Raw genomic sequence first — 22,545 nt, forward strand, 5'->3', positions numbered from 1 at the left:
AAGCTGACTGGCTTGCCATGAGGAGGCGGTATCCACGCTTCAGCTCAAGCCGGATTAAATCTCGGTTCTTGCAGATCAAACTTAAAGGTGGAGTGACCTGTCTTCCCCGGCTGTTCTGAGGTTGTCAAAAATGCCATGGCAAGTGTTCCGAACTTTGTCGAGTCATGTGTCATGCTATTTGAGAACCCATGAACAATACCTGGAGGATGATAGAAATATGATTGAATCAGGAGGTTATAAATATACAGCAACGGCACTGGGTCGGGCTGACTCGAACACCAGTTCTTCCATGATGGGTCAGATCTCAGCGCTAAGCCCGAGATGGCTTAGCATGTTGTTGATCAGTTCTCTCTTGGAAAATGAATTCCTGGTGATATCAGCCTAGAAACTTCAAGTTATCTTGAGGGGCAAGTCCTGAGACTATTATTCTATAGTTTTGAGGATAGAAAGACTCGTACATAGTGATTCCCAAACCCTAACTACCAAGACACAACTAAACCATAACTCCGAACCGTCACTTGGTCGCACTTCACACAATAGTATTTTGTATTGGTGATACAAGATTCTGGAAGAACTCTACAGTGTAAATAGCACTTGAACAGTTTCGCAACATCAATCCTTCCGGGTTAAAACAACACAGCGGACCGCTTGGCTAAGGAGGTTGTGGACTTGGAGAAGCACGTGGACAACGGGTATATATCGATAGCGGTCTCTATGGGGAATAGGAACAGGAATAGATTTAAGAAAGGAGGGCTCCCACGATCGAGCCCTGCCTGCCGCACGCCCCAGCTTTACGGCCCTGGACCCAGTCCACTTCCTTACTCACAGCCTAGCCACTCGTAGCTAGTGACACAGAAGATAGCATGGCTTCCGAGGTAGCGAACAATAAGGATATAGAGTGACGGGAAACCGTGATCTATATACGGATTAACTGCCTCCAGCTGAGCGGGCTACACCAGGAAATGCGAGGGAAGATTCGAGGAGCGTTCATTAGTTGTTTGAAATATGCTGGCAGGATCAGACCAAGGCAAGGAAGATACTAGACCACAAGATGTGCCACAGAACAATGGCGTCTTAAAGTGCGGCATTGGGCTAAGCAGAAGCATCGCAGAGATGAGGACTGCAGAACAGAGCATTGAGCATGGGCCATAGATTGATAGCTGCAGCTCGATCCTGTATATGACCAAGGCGAGGGGCCAGCGCATGATTCACCATCGACGGTAGCGCAAGTAGCGGTGAGAATTGTAAATAGATACTGTGGCTGGCTGAATGCAGATATTGAGCCAGCTGAACTATGAGGAAAGTTAAGGACTGGACTACAGCTGGAAAAAGATATGGGCCTAAGTTATTGGGTAGGGACCGCGCGGAAAAAGACTCCGGGCTACAAATTTATTGGGAGGGGCGGCCCCGTAGTAGGATTGTTGTTAAGGCTTCGATCGTCTTGATAACCAGTACTAATAAAATCAATCATGAGGATAATTTCTGATTAGTGCGTCAAGATGTAATTCTGCAAGAGGGGCCGCGAAGAAACACTGGAAGGCTGGGAGAGAAGTGAGCTCCTCCAGTCTGGTGTAGCCACGAGCTAACGCCTCGAATGGGTCGTATCGCCAGAGAGGTATTTTCTAAATAGATCACTTTGATCCAGAGGCCAGTACTCTGCTGGGCCCAGCTACTAGCAAATGCATCTCGTATTATGGTAAGATATCTGTTTCGCTGACTGGCGGCATCCATTCTGCAACTAAGCAAGACTAGATATGCAGGTTTCGCTGGCAACAGATATCCATCGGGGAATAAATGGCTGCACATGTACCCGCTCTTTCATTAGAAGCACAAACTGGAGGCCGAACGATTTATGTATCTACTTACGTATTTTAGTTATGACCTAACTTTGTTGCTGACTACAGACTGATATTGAATGTCTTGGAGTGAACCGAAAAAAGATAGGTATACAGGTGAAGAATCCAACCTACGCCAGGAACCTCATTTGAGTTCTGTAAAATCAAGCCTAGTTAGTTTTCTTCCTTGTACTGCAGTAGTCAAAACCTCGCAATGCCCGCTACCCTTTCTCATGATGATTCATGAGCTATGGAAAAACAAGCTGAGATCCGCAGCCACCATCCGTTTTATGTGTCCACCATCTTGTAACTGACAAGAGATTGACCACTGAGAGCCTGACGTTGTTCAGGTTAGTATCCTAACTACAACATATACCGCATGCAGCCAAATATGCTACGATACTTACGTGGCCCCGTGGTCAGCTCGCACACCAGATGGCTCCGGCCTTGAAGATATAAGATGGGACCAACCCCCGGTAAGATTGCTAACTTGAAGTAAAAGATTTCAATATCCCAAGCTCACCATATCCAGTCATCGAATTATAGCCCCTCTCTTTACATTTTGCTACCAAAATTGTTTTGCAATGTCGGGTGAGGCGTACCAGTTGGGGAGGCAGAGTGTGCTGAGGGACCAGATGAGGGACAGTCTGGCTACTCGGGGCGCTTGCCTGCAGGAATTGTCCCGACCGGATCCTGAGGTCAGAATCGACTACAACTATCTATTCTGTATACTTTTTGGTGCTTTTCTTCTAACCAGTCTCCTAGGGTCTTTATTATTCCTTGGACAGTATCAAGGAGCCAATAAAAACTTTCTACACCATCGTACGTTGGAGATATCTCTCACAAAGCGTGGGAATTTGCAGAGGCTGACCAGTATAATTCTAGGACACAAACTCTGATGGTAGGTAACGAAGCGGTTGTTATTATCCCAGTCATCATTGGGCCTGGCCGTATCACTACTTAGGCTATGTGGACCCGGAGGAGCTGTGGACCAAGTACCAACCTAAGGACGCAAGGGTCCATGGTCTCTTGCGAGAGTACTTTAAATCGCGCGATCTCACGCAAGATGGAAAGATTAATCTTGCTGGTGAGAATACCAATAGGTGATAACCCTAAAGACAATGCTAATCGGATGGGTAGAGTTTTTTGTTGCCTTTCTGCAAGCTGATGCCCGTCAAGGATATAAAGCAGCTCGAAAGTTTGAGTCTGCTACACCCGAGGCTTCGTCCAAGGACTCGAAGACCAGCTAGTGGATTCTCGTTATTAGCTATGAAAAGTTGATCGTATATCCTTGAAGTAATGGTCCAATGTAGAAGAGCCAAACTCATTGAGTATTTATGTTTTACATCAATAGCATGAGTGTATCTTAGGAAGAACGAACAAGCCTGCTGAATAAGGCACTTCCATTAAGCATTGGCAAGCACGTTTGAAAAGTACCCTCGATCGACTTGGGTCGAGATCATTCATACCAAGTCTCGATATAAATCCAAGAGAGGACAAGGATTGGGATGCGGGGGAAATGCGGGGGACTTTCATTGTTCGGGTTGATTGGGATTATTGGGATTATCCTGGCGTCCTACCTGACATTCTTTCAATGTGTTTCCTGGTCAGGGATCAACAAGCATGCATGCTATGGTTACCCCAAGGTTGTCATTGCGTTCCATTTCCTGGGGAGAGACCATCGCCTGTGGACCATGTCTGATATTGGACCGAGATGGACAGGGTCCCTCGTGCGACTCCAGTGCGCCAGAATCTTGTTTCTGTCCTAAATTCCTGGCTTGCTTCTGTTCCGACCGATTCCCGAGCCAATGTAAGCTTCGGTTGGCCTCCTCTTTCCGATAACCGCGATGCAGTCGATGTGAGCAGTCATACAATAGTGCGCCACTTATGTCCATTTTGGGCCAACGTGGAAATGTAACCGACGCATTTCGCGCACGCCAACTGCCTTGCCCTGTCATTATAAAAAGTAGCCCCTCTCCACTCTCTCTAGAACCCGGACCCTTGCTGCACCACCTCTCAACCTTCAACGTCAGGATGTTGGGGTCTCTCTTCCTCCTTGTTCCCTTGGCCGGGGCTGCCGTGATTGGGTCACGAGCGAGCACCCAGCAGTGCCCTGGATACAAGGCATCCAATGTCCAGCAAAATGATCAGACTTTGACGGCCGACTTGACCCTCGCAGGAAAACCCTGCAACACCTATGGCACAGACCTGCCAAACCTCAAGCTTCTGGTCGAGTACCAAACCGGTAGGCGCACCACTCTTTTTTCCAATTGTCTTCCGAAAATTCGATGACTAAAAACCTGATTAGATGAGCGTCTTCATGTTAAGATATATGATGCCGATGAATGTGTGTACCAGGTACCTGAAAAGGTGGTCCCTCGTGTCGACAGCGGCGATGGTTCTAGTCAAGACTCCGCACTCAGGTTTGAGTACGAGAAAGAGCCCTTTTCGTTTACCGTTAAAAGAGACAAGGAAGTATTGTTCGACAGCTCTGCGGAGAACCTTATCTTTCAGTCGCAATATTTGAAGCTTCGTACCTGGCTCCCGGAGAACCCACATTTGTATGGTCTTGGAGAGCATAGCGACTCCTTACGCCTTTCCACGACCAACTACACACGTACCTTCTGGAATCGTGACGCCTATGGCACTCCCGAAAATAGTAATCTGTACGGCACTCATCCTGTGTACTATGACCATCGCGGTGAATCCGGCACTCACGGTGTTTTCTTGCTGAACTCTAACGGGATGGACGTTTTTATCGACAAGACGGCAGACGGCAAGCAATATCTTGAGTATAACGCTCTGGGTGGCGTTTTTGACTTTTACTTTTTCACTGGCTCGAATCCAAAAGAGGCCAGTATAGAGTACTCCAAGATTGTCGGCCTTCCTGCTATGCAGAGCTACTGGACTTTTGGGGTATGCGATCCCTTATCCGTACACTCATTCGATGCTATTCTCAAAGCTCTAGTGCATTGACTAACCTGTGATTAACAGTTACATCAATGCCGATACGGCTACCGTGACGTCTATCAGGTTGCGGAGGTAGTCTATAACTATAGCAAGGCAGGCATCCCCCTCGAGACCATGTGGACAGACATCGACTACATGGACCGAAGAAGAGTTTTCTCTCTTGACCCAGACCGCTTCCCCCTAGAAAAGATGCGTGAGCTGGTCGAGTACCTTCATGATCACGATCAGCACTACATTGTTATGGTTGACCCTGCGGTTAGCGTGAGCGGTAAGCATTATGATCCTCTTTCAAGGAAAACATCGGTTACTTATTTCTTTTCAGACAACGGGGCCTTCAACAGGGGACTCGAGCAGGGTGTCTTCCTGAAGACCCAAAATGGCAGTTTATACAAAGGTATGAGATCACAGCCACCCAGGGTGCATGAAAACATACTGAGACCAGATCAGGTGCCGTGTGGCCTGGTGTGACTGCGTATCCAGATTGGTTTCACTCTGACACTCAAGACTACTGGAATTCTGAATTCAGCACCTTCTTCAATGCGGAGACCGGTGTCGACATTGATGGCCTGTGGATCGACATGAATGAAGCCTCGAACTTCTGTCCAGACCCCTGTACTGATCCAGAAAAATATTCCATCGAGAACAATCTTCCACCTGCACCACCGCCCGTCCGGCCAAGCAGTCCTCGTCCGTTGCCTGGTTTTCCTGCCGACTTCCAGCCTTCCTCTGCCGGCCGTTCTCAGAAGAGAGTCTTCAAGGCAAAGAATGGACTTGAGGGCCGCAATCTTATCAACCCACCCTACAAGATCCGAAACGCGGCCGGGTCCCTAAGCAACAAGACCATCAACACTGGTATCATTCATGCTGGAGAAGGATATGCAGAATATGATACACATAACTTATATGGAACGAGTGAGTGTAAAGGAGACCCCAGGGTATGTTCTTTAGGCTAATCCATCTCAGTGATGAGCTCCAGTTCTCGTGAAGCAATGCAGCATCGTCGCCCAGAGGTGAGGCCTCTAGTTATTACTCGCAGCACTTACGCCGGTGCAGGACGAGACGTTGGACACTGGTATGTTCAATACATTCGGGGCGAGAACTGTAGCTAACATACAACAGGCTCGGTGACAATTTTAGCAAGTGGGAACACTACCGGATCAGCATCGCCCAGGGCCTTGCTTTTGCATCAATGTTCCAGATCCCTATGGTTGGGGCCGATGTCTGTGGGTTCGCTGGTAACACGACCGAGGAGCTTTGCGCTCGTTGGGCCTCCTTGGGAGCATTCTTTACTTTCTACCGCAATCATAACGAGATCGGTAATATTGGGCAGGAGTTCTACAACTGGCCCACAGTAGCGGAATCCGCTCGCAAGGCTATTGACATCCGGTACCGGCTTCTCGATTACATATACACCTCATTCTACAAACAGTCGCAGACCGGCGAGCCATTCTTGCAGCCGATGTTCTACTTGTACCCCGAGGACGAGAAGACTTTCGCCATCGACTTGCAGTTCTTCTACGGTGACGCCCTTCTCGTCAGCCCAGTCCCTGACAAGGGCCTTACCTCGGTCGATGCATACTTTCCCGATGATATTTTCTACGACTGGTACACTGGCGCCCCCGTGCGCGGCCATGGCGCAAATATAACTCTCAGCAATATCGACATCACCCACATCCCCCTACACATCCGTGGAGGCAGCATTATCCCCATCCGGTCTTCAAGTGCCATGACCACGACTGAGCTTCGCGAGAAGAGCTTCCAGCTCATCATCGCACCGGGACTGGACGGCACTGCGTCTGGCAGCCTGTACTTGGATGACGGTGACTCCTTGGAGCAAAAGGCCACCCTGGAAGTCGAATTTGAGTATCGCAGAGGTGTGCTTCATATCGACGGGAAGTTTGAACTCCACACCAGCTTACTGGAGTCGGTCACCCTCCTGGGACATGGTAAAGGTGGATCTCGGGCTCGCCGTGAGGATGGTGCCAAGAAAACCATCCAGACAAACCTGGAGCTTTCGAAGCCAACCGAAATCAAGTTGGAATGAATAGTGAAAACATTTGCTCCGTATTGAGATGGTAACTGGATCGTCTAGTCCTACAAGACAAGTTTTTACACTTGCGAACTTCTTCTGGGTTTTTTTTCAGGCACGGTCTAAATTTCGAAACGTAGAATTGCAGTAGAAATGTAAACAAAGGAATGAGTGAGTACCTTGGAAGGACGCATGTATACTCCCTTCAGGATCACATTATCCAAAGCCCCCACTGTTCTCCAACAATATAGACAACTCATTCCCGGACAATAAACAATTAAAAACCACAGCAAATACTTACACTCCCCACCCAAAAAGAAAAATGAAGAGAAAAAAAAACCTAATATAAACAAAAAAGCCAAGTTCTCTCTCTAAAAACATCTCCCGACAAACCCCAAAACCACATCCAGAAGCAAAGAATGTTAAGGGAGATCGTGTTTTTAAAAGAATTATTTCTCTGATTTTGGTGTTTAGTAGTGGGCGTTTGTCGATGCAGCTGAGGTACACAGGTCCAGGGACTTTTAGGGTTAGTTAGCTAGGCGTTGCGTTTAGGGTAGCTTGAGAGATGGTTGGGGGTGGGGGGTGTTGTTCAGTATTGAGATACCATTTTCAACTAGCACTATGTATTATTTGTTTTTATATCCATCTCTGAGATGCAGTTATCTCTATCTGTTTTTGTAGTTGTCTCCAATGCTATCTCCGTGTCATAAGACGATTGAGCACCAGATTAGGGCTTTAGTCTTGCTAAGGCCGAGGGACGGATATGAGCGCTCGGAGATCTATACTTGGAACGTGCTTTACCAAGAACAATTGCAAATAACCACCGTATATCTAAGATTTCTTTGAAAAAGGGAAAAGAAAATTAATGAACAAATGAATGAATAACATATTTATCTCAAGTATTTAGGGACATATCAATGTAAGTGTATGTTCTCAAACCAATTTCTGTTCATGGTGGGTTATCATCGCCCTACTAAACTACATATATATATGTTAGGTCGACTATAATCTTTTTAACATTGCACACAGTTTTTTAATACCGACTCGATCTACCGTGTGTACTCATGCCAGACCAAGGTGTGCGGTCTTTCTAGAATGGATGGGATCTTCAACAAACGAACGACGGCCGTATCTCACAGCCCGCATCTTCCAATCATTTCACTAATCCTGGGCCACGCGGAGGGTAAACCACGCATACTAGCTAGCGAGCATGTGAGTTATGAATGCCAGGCAGCAGAGTAATACTACAAGGTAGGCCAAGGACGATTGTGACCCTAGGGTGATGCACGATCGTATTGGGGATACTCGTATTAACTCTGCGAAGGCTATGCTCGGATATATAGTACTCAATGAGCTACAACTAGCGAGATGACGACCACGTCGACTCGGATAAAGTGAGTGGCACTGAGTGCACAGCTATACAGTATGCACTCGGATTAAATCCCCGTCTACTACGTAGTAATGCAAATTTAGCGTGAATCGTCGCCTGTCTCCACACTCCTTCAGCCGATGGTTTTGCCCAGACTATCGAACCACGTCGGAACCTGTCCGAGACGTATCACTCAACGCCATTTACGTTTCGTATTGTGAAATTGGTTCATATTCATAATATTGTAGCGTAAAAGATTAGTATAATGGTGGGTAATAGTCGTAACTCGTTAACACTGTGATTCCTCGAAGCCAAGCACCCCTCACTCAGTCCATAGTTTGTGCGTCCAACAGCTCTTCGGCATTCCGACGAAACACCCACTCAGTCAACTTGGCATCGTTGCCGCATATCCGAAGGCACAGTTCCGTGAACGGGGCAATATCGGTCCCACGAAATCGCGTATGCGGCCAATCTGTCGCGAAAAGCACGCGGCTCGGGGCCTCTCGGAGGAGTTCTCGGGCCATCATCTCAATGTCTCGCATTTCATGGTCCTTGCTGAGCCGGTATGGTGCGGAGATTTTCACATATGTGTCTCCCGCTCGGAGGAGGGATACCAGGGATGAAAATCCGGGCAGCGAGTAGGGGTCAAACGAGGCTCTATCTTTCCAGCTTGTAGATAGTAGGTCCGGGCCACCAAAGTGGTCGATGCAGAGTTTGACACCGAGCTGTGGGACAATAGGCTCGAGCAGTGGGATCATATCGAGGGGGACGTAGACCTGAATAGCCCAGCCGAAAGGACGGACAATCTCCGCATGCTGCAATAGCGTCTGTGCCAGCTCGTCCTGGCCCATCACTTTCCCTACTGATCTCAAGTTCACCCGTACTCCACGTACGCCTAATGAATGCCATTTGGATAACGTTTGGGTGTCTATGTTCATCGGGTCAATCACCACGACCCCTCGCCCGCGAGAAGGACCGACACGCCTGAGTGCTTCGAGAAGACAGGAATTATCATATCCGTATATTGAGGGTTGCACAAGGACGATATTCTCGATCCCTAGGGACGACTCAAACGCTAGAGCCTCCTCGATAGTATGTGTTGAGGGTTGATATACTGCGCTTGCATCTACTGGAAATCGATGTGGCTCAACGACATGCATATGTGTATCCCATGCTTTGGCGGGAAGCCTCTGTCTTAATGGGATAGCATGCACAGGTTTCTGTTCATCCCTGCTGAAAGGAAACAGCTCCCCCTTTTGGAAGGTGGTTAAGGAGGCACGAGGACCAAGGACGTCAGGTCGAGGCTGGATAGACGTAAGCATGTTGAGCAGAGAACGGCAGGGTGTTATCCGAAGGTGAGAGGACGAAGAAGGGTCGTGCAATGATGAAAGGATAAGAGTATCACCGATTGTATATAGTGACCCAAAACGGTGAACTGTCAGGACTCAACTCACTAAGACCGTTGGGGGTATTCTCCCGATTGCCCTCTTTGATAGACAAGTCCGTAGAAGTATCATGTTTAGTTCCAAGCCCGCCAAGTTATAATACCAGGTTTACAGCAGCGGATTTAGTCTCGCCAACTTCCCGTTCGCTTTACCGGAAGCAAGGCAGGAAGAGAAGGGGGAAAAATTAAAAAGGGACGAATCAGTCAGTGACCCACAGGGGAAGTGGCTATCTTCTGTCCTTGAAGCCTTAAGTAAGGCATGCTGACAACGGAGATTGTCCGTGAGGGAGTTCAGCAGACTGCGGATACTATCAAATATACTTACTCTTTCCCGGAGACGTCGGATAATCCGATTTGACCGGAAGTTATATGGAGGAGTGAACCAATGATAGAGTGAGATCTTGGAGTGTCTCTGGTGATTACGGTAGGAAAAACAATCATCCCTTCGACTCCGTATACGGTGTCAAAGTCTCCCAGCAGCAGTAAGGGTCTCTCCTTCCACGTACTAAGCGAAGAGAGAGTGGATTCAGATGGGCGGAGACAACCGACAAACGACCACGCCTTGAACCGTGCCAAGTTGAATAGGAGTCCACACGTTCTTCTGAAAGCTCTAAATGCCGCATGCCCCGAGTGACAGATGACTGGATGCAGGGTTTTTTTCTGTCGCTTCTGCACGGCGTAACCTAGAACAGCACGATCCAATGAATCTCAAAAAGATCTTCATGGACATTACACAAGTGAGGAGTAGAGATTTAAATTGAAGGAGGAGAAGTATGGCGACAGAGCGGAAGTTGACCGAGACGGAGGGGGCGTGACCTGGAAGCCCTCTTTTAAAACTCTTCGCCGTCCGTTTGCCCCCCATCGCGCCGAAAGGTCCTCTTCCCGTCTCCAGTTCGGAGAGTACCCGTCCTCGTTTATACTGCCCCCGAGAATAATACTAGTATTCCAATCTCGAAGGATCGCTTAGTGGTTGTCATTGTCTGATTTCCCCGGATTTTTTCGATTTCGGGCGAATCGAACAAATCACGTTCCATTGCGCCCCCTTCATCCTCTCGCCGTCCAATCGCCATCATGGTGGATTGGTCCCGGTGGAAGACCCACCCCTACTATGCTCTCGTTATCTTCATTATTGCATGTGGGAGCATACCCAAAGGTGAGATAGTGCATGATCCTAGTCTATATCATCGTATATATTCAATCTAATTCTGACCGGGCGTGTTTTGTACAGGTTATGACGAAGGTGGCTTCAGCGCTAGCGTGAAATTGGAATCTTTCAAAGAAGACTACAACCTCATCGCATCCAATTGGACCCACGACAAGACGGGGCTCGCGAACCGCAGTGCGAATATCACCTCTTTTAATGTCCTGGGGGCGGCCTTCGGCGCACTCTTCGCCTTGGACCTGAACGACCGATTCGGCAGATTAAACTCATGGCGCTTGGCTTGTCTGGTATGGGCGTCGGGCCTGTTCATCCAGGTCTTCTCCTCGGGCATATATGGCCTCTTGTTATTCGCGAGAATCTGGAGTGGTCTGGGAGCCGGAGCTCTGACCGTGACGACACCGCTATATTTGTCGGAGATTGGTACGTGGTCCCTCGTGTTTACCTGAGACATCCTGGAGCTATATTGCTAATGCTTATTAGCTCCCGCAAGAACTAGAGGGCTTGTGGTTAGCTGCTACATGGTCATCTTGCTGGCCGTTTTAGCTATGGGTAAGTCTAAATCTCATCAATGGGTCCAACAAAGCTTGGATTGCGGAGGCTCATCTCGGCATGCTTGAAAATTAGGCTTCTTTATTAATTATGGCGCCAACCAACACATGGCCCCGACCCGGAAACAGTACCGACTGGTACAAGCCATCCCCCTAATCCCAGTCGGACTCGCCATGATGGCCTCCTACATTGTCCCAGAAACACCCCGCTACCTAGTCTCCAAACAAAAACACGATGAGGGCCGTGCAGTACTCGCGCGCCTCCGCGGCAAAGACATCAACGACCCCGAACTCGAAGCCGAATTCGCCCTAATCGACTCACAAGTACGCGCCAAAGCCAGTGACCTCGCCACCGTCACCCCCTGGACAGCCTTCAAAGAAACGCAAACCAACCCCAACTACCGCCAGCGCTTCTGGCTCCTCATCGCGATGCACACAATCGCCCAATGGACCGGCGGTAACGGCATCACCTACTACATCTCGACGATCTTCCAGTACGCCGGCGTAACAGGCAACTCGACCTCGCTGATCAGCTCCGGCGCCTACGGCATCGTCAAGCTGGTCTTCACGATGGCCTTCACATGGGGGCTAATCGACCTGTTCGGCCGCCGCCGTTGCGCCTTGGCGGGTCTCAGTCTCCAGCTAGCGGCCCACATTTACATGGGTGTCTATATGGGTCTTCAACCCGGCTCTTCCGACAACAAATCCGCGTCCGACGCCGCCATCGCCTCCGTCTTCGTTTACGCCGTCGGCTGGTCCATCGGCCTTTGTACCATCCCCTACCTCTACGGAACGGAGATCTTCCCCACCCGTATCCGGAACGTGTGTTACGCGATCAGCATGTCGCTGCACTGGTTTTTCCAGTTTGCCGTGGTCCGCGTCACGCCTAATATGTTTGCCTCGTTGAATGTGTGGGGCGCCTACCTCTTCTGGGCTATTATTTGTACCCTTGGTTTAGTTATCCTGGGCATCTGGATGCCGGAGACTAAGGGTGTGCCGATCGAGCGCATGGGCGATCTTTTCGATACCCCGTGGTACCTGCGTTGGCGTGCCCGGCCCAAGTCCGATGACTCGCCTGAGACGGCCCCTAGTGTCTCTTCTAGCACGGATGCTAAGCAGGCGAAGTACCAGAATACGTCCTTGTAATATCTTCTTCTTGGATACCCTGCCCCTTCTAATTTATTCTCTGTCTCTATATTTACGAGATTTAATATTTCTTCTATATACATACCCTTTTATTCGCTCTGTGAAAAGCTTTGTCGCATGTTAATGTCAATACACAGCATATACATATTGTACGTTTTGTTGTCTTATACCCGCTTCTATGTATTTATATCCATTAGAAGTTAGAAGTTAGAGATTACAGCTATACCACCAAAAGTCTGGTTTTGTCTACTTTCCCAAGAACGCGAAATTATCAACATAATCTTTCAAGAGGTATAAACAACCCAGGCATGCTCCATTCGCCTATAGCTCCTCTAAATGTAGAATGCTCAAGCCTTGCCTTTTCCACGCTAACACATAAACTACTCTAACCGAGGCTCAAACGCAGGTGTCATATTAGTCGTGATAGGCTCTGCATACGAGAATGCTTCAAAGACTTCCGGCGTGATCTCGTACGAGCCAGGGTTATCTAGCGTCATTATTGCGTTGGGCATTCCACCCAGAAGATGAGTCCCGGCCATTTGAGGGACGCTTGTCTGTGAAAGCTCGAAATCCGCGACGGGCTGTTGGAAGGAATATCCCGGGAGGAACGAGGTGTTCACGCCTGATGGGGCGACGGAGGCAGCCATGGATGAGGCATCGGGGGATGGTTGATTCGACGGGGAAACGTGACGGGAGGTATCACTGAAAGTCGAAGGGGCATGGAATTGCTGCTGCTGCTGCTGCTGTTGTTGCAGCGGTAGACCTTGTGGTTGGGACGGGGAGTGACTATGACGAGATGGAGGTTGTGAGCGAGGTTGAGGTTGTTCCGGTTGCGGAGCCGGCAGCACGATGTGGATGTCGATCTGCAATTTCTGAAGCTCTTGGTAGATGAGACTGAGTGCGGTCGAGATCACTAGAACCAACGTTAGCACAATAACCCTATATTCGAGTGAGTGGACAAACATACCAGGGTTTGAGACCTTCACTCTCTCTAGAGCGAAAATGCAAAACTTGAGTTTGTCTAGCGTCCCGGGAGCAGCATATTTCAAAGCTTGTATTTCGAGCAGGAATATCGACGCAGCGGTGTACACGCTGTAGGAAAGTGAGAGGACAACATGGGCATCGCCGAATGTGCGACGGTATAGATCAAATAGAGACAAAATTGCTGTTGCAGATGTCATGCACTGGACCAGATGGCTCTTATCGTATGACTCTCTGTTTGTCTTGGAGCAGAGGATCGGACGATGGAGAAGGATGTTGATAGTGTGATATAGCGAACTGCAGTGAGAGAATGGTAAGCACGTGAACCATACAGAAGGTGGGGGTCGCATACTTTAGGATGACAATGTGGCTCGGCGGAGAGTACGGAGGAAGGCTTGTAGGCACCAGTTTCAGGTAATCGGGCAAATCATCCCACCATTCCGCTAGATTTCGAGCTTGCTCGATCACACAATTGTAGAACTCGGCCTCTGACACCTGCCTTATAGGGTCATAGATGTGAATCAAGATCTGATTGAGCACCTCCGCCAATCCGCACATTTTCATGAAACAGGACGTGGAGTGAGCCTGAGTCGGGGGATAATGAGCGCCGTCCGGGAAGACAACGCCATGCGGCGTCCAGATTTCAATCTCTGAAGTGTCGTCCAATACCGTCCGTGGCGGACTAACTCGCGAGTGCTGCATCGTAGGTGACCGGCCAAAGTATAGGGAGACCATTTTATCCCAAAAGTAACAACTCCAGAAGAGACGGTTCCGGATCTCGATATCTTCATCGCTCAAGTGAGCGGAGTCCGAATACTTGCGGCTGTCGATGGATATTCCTAGATCTTCCAGCATTCGAAAAGCCATGCCGCTGTACAACCAAGCCTGGGACCGATTTCCTCTGCCGCACTCTTGCGCACTAAGCAGGAGCAATGTCTGAATGGTTGGAATACCGAGATTACCAACTTTGAGCGAATCATATAGACCAGAGACGGCGCGATGGGAGAACTGTGCACCGCCATCAAACGAATCGAGGATAGGGCCGATTCTTGGTTCGGACTTGCACCACCGGACCGAATGGGAGAGGATCGCATTGAGAAGAGCGTCTGAATAGTATGGACCGTTTATCTTCATATCGCCTACTCGTGGTTAGTTCTCATCCTCCACCAGTAGCAACGAGGTTACGAACGGGTAAATGCTGGTCGATAGACGAAGTTGAAGAGCGGCTGGATCCAGCACCAATGTGAGTCGAGGAGATATTGGAACGGTTCCTGAATTACGAAAACAGCAGTGTAAGGATAGTTATTCCTTTAGCAAGAAAGATTCATGGTTAGACCTACTGGCATGGTGGCCATCTGTTCGAAGGCCCTTTCCCGCCACGCATTGTTGATCAACCTTTCCTTTCGAGCTTCGTGCTGTACGGCAAGACGAGACGTCGACGCTGCCTCGTTAAGAGCACCACTGGGAAGTTGAAACAAACTAGTCGGGCCGTGAAAAGATATTCGACCATCGTGCTCGACCTTCAGGCCTTCGAAATCCCTCGCGAGATCGGCGCTACTACTTTCGTCTTCTTCTTTGATGCGAGTCCGAAGACTTGGGCTCATGCTGCCCCTACCTTCACCGGTAGATGATGGGGTGCTCGCCTTCCGCACCTCTGCGGCCGACTGCTGTTGGCTCCGTAGCTTTGACAGCGCATCTTCTAACTGGGCGACTCGAGCCTCTAACTGTTTGGTATACGATAAAGTTGGTGCTCTAAAAATACACAGTTAATAAAGTAGAGAACTATAACATGTAGTCGAGGTGATGCCGTGTGTTAGGATCAAATCGAAAGAGATAGTGGGAGGGAAAGGAAGAAAATCCGCACTCACAAGCTATAAACGCAGGTCTCTCCGCGCGCCGCACATCGAGAACATGAGGGACTAGCACCGTTACATTTCACCTGGAGAATAGTATGTCAGCGTGCCAATAAGCATGGTACACGAAGGAGATCCTTCATCGCTTGTGATCTCGGAAATCATCCGAAGATATACCAGGAGAGGGAACCCACCTTTCGCTTGCGGCACGCCTCACACGAGAAGGCGCTCTTCCGCGGCAGACTGGCCTTAGCCGGCACGTCGGCCGTGCCAGAGGAGCTTGGTTCGACCACCATGGAATTGCGAGGGCAGGATCCAAGTTTACGGTGGGAAACCGATTAGGATACTCGACACCCGCCATGAGGTGAAATTGGAGGCTCACGCAAGAGGAGAGAAGAGGGGGAGCGAGGGGAGCAAAGGAGTGGGGGTCGTGCGAAGGCGAATGAGAGACACGACCAAAGGGGGCAATTTTCTCCAACAGGAGGATTTTCGGGCGAGAAAGAGTCTAAGTCGTGGGGCTGGCCTGGTAAGGGAAAAAAAAAAAGCTTCTCTGAATCACGTCTCACTCCACATTAAGAAAAAGGTCCATGGCGATGATGCCAGAAAAAGAAAGTAGTGACGATGTCTCCTGGGCAGGTTTGACGACGGTTGACGAATCAGAGCCACAAATGGGGGGTCTGGTTTGTGGCGATTTTTTGTTGAGCGACTTTTCTTGCCTAAGAATAAATAATCTTAAGCTTAAGGTCAGATGACAACATAGACAAGCTGATCGCGGTGGAGTTGCCGAGCCTTAAAGCTTAGGAATCTAGCCGCTTCGGGGCGTGAACGCCAATCAATCTATAACTTTGGAACCCCCGTCCATAAATACGAATCAATATTGTACATGATGGCCTTGCCATACGTGTCCCACTTATTATACAAATCTCTTCTCCAATTGCACCAGAATATCGTGCACCTCGTCAACCTTTAATGGCACCGCCCGGGGGTTCTGAACCGCCTGCTCTCCAAGCCGGCTCACCAGCATATCCTGCAGCTTCTGGGCATTTCCGTCAGGCTTGCTCTGCAGTTGACCGGTGATGTCCACTGTGACACGCGACTCTGCAACATCCTTAGGTCCAACGATGAAGATAAAGTTGTACTTCATCTGTTTGGCCCTCTGGATCTTCTTTCCTAGCGTCTGAGGGCTGTCGTCAACGTCAATCAAAAAGGTCGAGTCGACAAAGGAGAGAGGCTGCGGAGCATTGTTGCCATTCTGGCCAGGCTCAAGCGCACGGAATCCTGATATCTTAGCCGCAGCCTCATGCGCCTGTTGCAGAACTTTCTCATCCTGATTGACCGTCAAAACAATTCCCTGTCGCGGAGACAGCCAGAATGGCCAGCGACCGGCATATTGTTCAATGAGTAGTGCAAGGAATCGCTCTATAGAGCCGAAGTTCGCCCGATGAACCAGCACGGGCGTTGCCCTTCCAGGGGTTGCCGGATTGTAGTCCTCCTCTCCCTCAGCCACCTGATACTCCAAACCGAAGCGCTGTGGTAAATTCATGTCCAGCTGGATAGTCGAGAGCTGGTGATATTTCCCGGCTTGATCTTGGAGCTGAATATCGATCTTGGGGCCATAGAACGCACCGTCGCCTTCGTTGACTGCCCATTCTCTTCCACTGCTATCAAGAGCTTCGCGAAGCTGAGATTCCGCGCTGTCCCACAATTCCAGGCTACCAATGAAGTCCTTCTCCGGTCGCGTAGAAAGTACCAGCCGATACGGCCCCAGTCCGAAAGTAGTCATAACCATCTCCACGAATCCAAGCGCGGATGCGATCTCACTCTTAATCTGTTGCGGTCGGCAGAAAATATGACCATCGTCTTGGTGAAAGCGTCGAACTCGAGTGAGTCCGCTTAAAGAGCCCGAAACCTCGTTTCGGTGTAGCGGGCTAAAATCGGCATAGCGGATGGGTAGTTCTCGATAGGAATGGTTTTGCGACTTGAATAACAAGCAATGGCCAGGGCAATTCATCGGTTTCAGTCCGTACGATTCGTCCTCTCCGGCCTCTCCTTCAGTATCCCCCATAGCCCCTCGGCCTCGTACCTCGTACATATCATCTTTATAGTTCTGCCAGTGTCCCGATATCTCCCAGAGAGAACGTTTGTAGATGGTCGGGGTTAGGACTTCGCGGAAACCGTACTGGAGGTATTGCGTGCGGAGGAAGGAAACGAGTTTGTTGATGACATGAGTGCCATTGGGTAGGAAAAGGGGGGATCCAGGGCTGTAGATAGAGGTGGTGAACAGGTCCTGCGCAGTTCCCAGTGCGCGATAGTCGGCGGAGGTAGATGAGGATTGGGAAGGCGGCTGTTCAGGCTGGGGGTCGGAGCATGAACAGGGTCGAGTGGATGTGGTGGACAGCCATTGCAAGCGCGGTGGTCGGAGAGTGTAACGTGTACTGGGACAAGATTTCCGCAGGAGCAGGGACTGCCGTAGCAGAGGGTTTAATCGGCGCATGGTTGCTGGGGGGTTGATATCATCGTACAAGGAATTTTTTCGAAGCTGGCCCGTGAAACACGAGCGCGATTGCCGATCGGCCCGATCTTGAATAAAGCACTCGTGAAATCCATCCCCACTTCTCTTCTTATCGTTCGTCAACAATCAATATACAGAAACCTTATCGTCGACAAACAAGGGTCCTTCCAGTCCTTTCTGCTCATCCTACAGTTATTGACATTTCGTTTACTTATTCTGACAGCTTTAAGACGCCCCAGGGGTGACACTTGGTAGAGTGAATGCTTCGGCTAATATAGCAACTGAGAATCATCCTTCACCTATGTCTACAAACTCCTCTCGTCCTCAGGATAGTTCTATCCTGGGCGAGTCTTGGGTAGTGGCATCGTCGTTCCCCGACAAGGAAGACCGGCCGAGTAAGGACCGGCCTTCTGAAAGCTCAAGTCAAAGCCGTCACCTAAACAAAGAGACTGGCCGTCATGAATGTAACAATGGATCCGACTCAATGACTACATCGGCCTCCTCCATATCAGGACCCGAACTCATTATGCCCTCAATCTACGAGACACCTATCACTGAAGGTTCCTGGGTTGCGCCAGCTGTGCGATCCAAATCCAAGGCCGCACATTCTCTTAGGCGCAGACATAACGCAGCGCGCGAAAGCACACCCCGAGGAGAGAAACATGACCTAGATACGTCCAAGGACGGTGGCTCTTCTGAGCAAGGGCCGGACTCTAGTCAGGTAGATGAGAAGCTCGCTCGTCCAAAGTCAGCATCAAGGTCTAAAACGTTGGAAACGCTGATTCGAACCATAATAAACGTGCTACTTGTTGTGGCCATTTCGCATTTGCTCATCATCCCCGAAGTAGTCCAGCAGTATCAAACTCTCTGCACGATAGAAACTATTTCCACTCTATACCCGGCCAGTTGTATTCCACCCTACCCCCAGCCTCAGCCCAACCGTCACCGTGCATCCCGCTCCGACACCCTCGTATCCTCACAGATACGGCTAGAAGCCCTATTCAACACGACTCTGCATGCTATGACCCCACTATCGGACACACTGAAACAAAGCGAATCGAAGCTCCGCGACATCGAGACGGCGCTAAAGAAGGCGTACCCGGGCATGAAACACGAGCTCGACCTCGAATTTAACGGCTGCTGGGAAGCCACCAGAGCCGCCACCAAGAAATTCGATTCCCTCAAAGTTGATATCCGTTCTGCGGTCGATAATTTAATCGCAACCAGCGGGGCTACGACAGGTGACGCCCAATCCGCCGCTCAGGGCACCCGCCTATCGACGCAGATGTCGTGGCGTGAACAGTATCTGGATCAGCTGACTGCCCGCATGCAGAACAAAGCTGACTCTTTGTCGAATGATCTCGCCACGCTAGATGACCACCTGGAATCTATTGGCAGCATCTTGGTTCGGGAGATGAAACAATCACCGACATCTCTAGGTACAACAGACTCCGCTGCGGAATCTCCTGTCGGTGGACTCCGGGCATTTGTTGACAAATTGCCTTCGTTTTTCCGCCAAACAGCGGACGGAGACGGCCCAACTCGTCCGGATTTGTCGATATCTGAGCTCTTCCGGGACGCTGCGGAGCAGCATCGGCCCGTCGTTGATGCTGTGCGACGATTGTCCTCAGAGTTGCAAACCTTGCAGAAGAAGAGGACATACTGATGTGCCTACTGTTATGTTCATGTGATGTGTCTGATTGAAGAAACGATACCCGATTAGGTGGGAGCTTGGGAGTTTGGATACGATTCAGGATACGAGTCATGATTCGGTTGCTTGTTGTTTGTTTGTTTACATTGCTTGTTTATTTGGTGTTCATGATTTGATGATTGGAAGCAAGGGAAGTAACAGTGTACGATCCCATGTTAATGTTATCTTCTATCTTCGAAAGAGAAACATTGAGTCAACGGAAAGGTGGCAGATACGGTTACTCGCATAGAACAGCTTGAAGTGATTTTGAAATGATATTATATAAATCCGTCCGAGCTTAAATATAAGCCAGTATCAAAAGATTCTTCTTCATAGTATGTGTGTGTGTGTGTGTGTGTGTGTGGGTGGTATATGTACCTAAGGCTACAATTAACGATACAAGAATCAGCAGGTCATAAAAGGAGCGTGGTCTCCCAAAAGCGTCATAAATCCCGTCCATTACAAAATCCGCCATGGGGTCATTAGGTCAATGAAACAAAAGCAAAAACAAAAACAGATCCAATTACAGCTGCAACATGGCGGTCATCAAGCCCATGATCGTCATGAGGCCCATGAAAGATCCACTATAAGGCGTTGTAGCAGAGTTGGAGAGAGGAACAGTGGAAGTGGCACCAGCGGCTGAGCTAGAAGCCGAGCCAGAGCCAGATCCGGCGCCAGTGGAAGATCCAGCGCCGGACGAAGACCCGGGAACAGAAGACTCGGTCGTGGATGCACCAGCGCCGGAGGAACCGGTGCTCGAGCTGGACTCGGCAGTGGTGGAGCCAGAGCCAGATTCCGAGGAAGAGCCGGTAGTAGTGCCAGTGGCAGTACCAGTGGTAGATTCAGTGGTGTCAGTGGTGCTGCCAGCAGTACTGCTGGTAGTGCTGGTAATGAAACCAGTAGGAGAGCTTGTGCTACTGGTGCTAGACTGGGTCGCGGGCTCAGACGAGGGTGCGGATTCAGTGCTAGACGGGGTGGACGGGGTGTCCGTGGTGCTAGAGGTGCTGCGAGGCTCTGGGGACGAGGCAGAGTTCTTGATGCTCTGCCAGGAACCACTGTTGTCGGAGTAGGTGTAGGAGTCGGAGGGCGTATAGTTCACAATGTTAACCGACTTAACATACATGGTGAAGGGGGCTTTGGTATAGTCAGTCGGGCCACCGGCCCACTGGATAGTACCCTGCGCATTACCCGGGTCGCCACCGGCCCAGATGCCCAGTCTCAGGCGCATAGGGGTTTGGGGGTAGCGAGTACCACCCTTGGCGTCGTTGTAGTTAAGAGTACGTACGATGTTGCCATCAACGGCCCAGGTGGTCTGGTCCTTGTTCCAGTCGATGGTGTACGTATGGTAATCAGCCTGTGGAGAAGCCATGTTCACGAAAGTTGCACGGTCATAGGACGAAGTGTCGCCCTTGCCGAAGTAATTGGTCTGAATCTGAGTGGTGTCACCACCGAGGGCTTCCTGTTAAGAGCATCGAGGTCAGTTCAGATTTTTTTTTTTTTTTTTGCACCATGGTTTGGGGGAAAGCAACTTACCCAGTCAATCTCATCGAGGGCGGACGACTCTAGGACAATGCTGCTGACAATACCCTGTCCCGGCGCAGCCTTCATGACAACCTCGACCTTACCAAATAGGAAGTAGCCGTTAGTGTCAATGGTGGGCGCATCGCCTCGCTTGGCCAGAGTAAACTCGGCACCCTGGCCACCAGTCGTGACTTTTCCGGCGGTAGTTGTCCAGCCGCCGAGAGCTCCATCGCCGGTGGTGAAGTCGGAGTTGAAATTGGCGCCCATACCTGGGTTGGGCTCGCAACCAGATTCTAGTTTTGCATGTCAGTTCAGAGAACTATGGGAATATCTGCTACAAAAAGCAAACGGGGCGGAAAACATACGCTTAAGCGGGTTGCATTTCGAGTAGGTCTGGGCCGAGCATAGAGGGAGCAATGCAGCCAGTGTAGCTGCAGCGTAGTTAAAATGCATGATGTCTGAACAGGTCAATGCGACCAGCGAACGCAGCTCTGCAAGAATCGAATGCGAGGCGCAATCAGGTTTCTCAAAGAGAGGAGTTGGGAGACGGGCAAGCGTCTAAATAAGTCAAGGCAGCGACAGTGGTTCTGACGAAAGAGACGGCCCACAGGCGCGACGATCTACGCTAAAGAATGACCCGTCTTGCAGATAGAAAAGACGGCAGGATGACGACCTCGTTGCTATGGAACGAGGAGGGGAGGGCTATAGTTATAGCTGGGAAGCTACCGCCAAGTAAGGGTTCACTAACTTTCCAAAATATCCCCTCAGGGGACAAAGAGTGGAATAGCGCCATCCGTCCCGAGCAATAGTTCGGCCGGGGGGAGCCACAGGATGAAGCATCATTGGAGGCGAAGGTGTCCCCTCTGGGTCGAGCGTGGGAAGTTTCTTTGGCGCTTCATCCGAAGGGCCGCGACCTAAGCTAGTAGCCAGACAGTCACAAGTCACGGTTATGGAACCGAGTGTGGTCCGACTGTGATTGAACGAAAGCGACCGGATGAGAGAGCCACTTCGATCCAGCGGGGGCCGTGCAATGGGGAAAGGGTTCTCGATGATAGGCGTACGCCGTATAGCCGTATGCACCGGCAGACGTGGACCACTCTGGTTCTCCACTGACCTGCCTCTCATTGCGCATGGTCAACTGGGGTCAGTACCACAACAAACTGCAAGCGGAGCGCTTGAAGAGGGAAAGGGAAAAAGCTTGTGCCTTTCGGTGTCTGACTTCCCCTGCGCTCCATCGTTACATGTGTTTGGCTGGAGGTCAGCGTTGATACCTTCTCTGTTGGATAGGACTAAGTCTCAGTCTAAGTAAGTGTGCTCAGAGCTGCACGTATGTCAAAATAAGTCCCGTGTCTCACTGCCACTTTTAGCCGGCGCAGTGTTACATTCGCCAACCACCTCCATACAGTACGTCCCTTTTTTTTTTACCTTTGACAGCTTGTCTCACTGTCAATATTAAAAATAAAGTATAAAATCAAAGCAAAGCAA

At 50.0% G+C, this 22,545-nt stretch overlaps 7 protein-coding genes across 7 annotated transcripts; 3 read left to right on the forward strand and 4 right to left on the reverse strand.

The window, feature by feature from the left end:
* Positions 1–3,869: 3,869 nt before the first annotated feature.
* Positions 3,870–6,910, forward strand: agdC (putative alpha-glucosidase; the record flags this gene model as incomplete). The annotated part of the gene is made up of 7 exons (XM_015549684.1): positions 3,870–4,080; positions 4,144–4,751; positions 4,830–5,073; positions 5,128–5,199; positions 5,253–5,717; positions 5,769–5,877; positions 5,925–6,910. The coding sequence occupies 7 exons, from the start codon at positions 3,870–3,872 to the stop codon at positions 6,847–6,849; spliced, it is 2,634 nt and encodes an 877-aa protein (XP_015408741.1). The 3' UTR covers positions 6,850–6,910.
* A 1,619-nt stretch (positions 6,911–8,529) lies between these two features.
* Positions 8,530–9,525, reverse strand: ANOM_004428 (putative TIM barrel metal-dependent hydrolase; the record flags this gene model as incomplete). The annotated part of the gene is made up of 1 exon (XM_015549685.1): positions 8,530–9,525. The coding sequence occupies one exon, from the start codon at positions 9,523–9,525 to the stop codon at positions 8,530–8,532; it is 996 nt and encodes a 331-aa protein (XP_015408753.1).
* Positions 9,526–10,718: 1,193 nt separating this feature from the next.
* On the forward strand, positions 10,719–12,503 carry ANOM_004429 (putative MFS quinate transporter; the record flags this gene model as incomplete). Its single annotated transcript, XM_015549686.1, has 4 exons — positions 10,719–10,800; positions 10,876–11,229; positions 11,290–11,358; positions 11,434–12,503. The coding sequence occupies 4 exons, from the start codon at positions 10,719–10,721 to the stop codon at positions 12,501–12,503; spliced, it is 1,575 nt and encodes a 524-aa protein (XP_015408752.1).
* Positions 12,504–12,752: 249 nt separating this feature from the next.
* Positions 12,753–15,633, reverse strand: ANOM_004430 (putative C6 transcription factor; the record flags this gene model as incomplete). Its single annotated transcript, XM_015549687.1, has 7 exons — positions 12,753–13,416; positions 13,471–13,781; positions 13,837–14,623; positions 14,674–14,755; positions 14,825–15,236; positions 15,353–15,423; positions 15,532–15,633. The coding sequence occupies 7 exons, from the start codon at positions 15,631–15,633 to the stop codon at positions 12,884–12,886; spliced, it is 2,298 nt and encodes a 765-aa protein (XP_015408735.1). The 3' UTR covers positions 12,753–12,883.
* A 617-nt stretch (positions 15,634–16,250) lies between these two features.
* ANOM_004431 (threonine--tRNA ligase MST1) lies at positions 16,251–17,831 on the reverse strand (the record flags this gene model as incomplete). Its single annotated transcript, XM_015549688.1, has 1 exon — positions 16,251–17,831. One exon carries the CDS (start codon positions 17,829–17,831, stop codon positions 16,251–16,253), a length of 1,581 nt encoding a protein of 526 aa, XP_015408736.1.
* Positions 17,832–18,150: 319 nt separating this feature from the next.
* Positions 18,151–19,515, forward strand: ANOM_004432 (uncharacterized protein; the record flags this gene model as incomplete). Its single annotated transcript, XM_015549689.1, has 1 exon — positions 18,151–19,515. One exon carries the CDS (start codon positions 18,151–18,153, stop codon positions 19,513–19,515), a length of 1,365 nt encoding a protein of 454 aa, XP_015408733.1.
* Positions 19,516–20,062: 547 nt separating this feature from the next.
* Positions 20,063–21,513, reverse strand: ANOM_004433 (glycoside hydrolase family 16 protein; the record flags this gene model as incomplete). The annotated part of the gene is made up of 3 exons (XM_015549690.1): positions 20,063–20,998; positions 21,073–21,353; positions 21,426–21,513. The coding sequence occupies 3 exons, from the start codon at positions 21,511–21,513 to the stop codon at positions 20,063–20,065; spliced, it is 1,305 nt and encodes a 434-aa protein (XP_015408734.1).
* Positions 21,514–22,545: the final 1,032 nt, after the last annotated feature.

This window comes from Aspergillus nomiae (genome assembly GCF_001204775.2).
Source record: "Aspergillus nomiae NRRL 13137 chromosome Unknown contig00069, whole genome shotgun sequence".
Lineage (NCBI taxonomy): Eukaryota > Fungi > Ascomycota > Eurotiomycetes > Eurotiales > Aspergillaceae > Aspergillus > Aspergillus nomiae.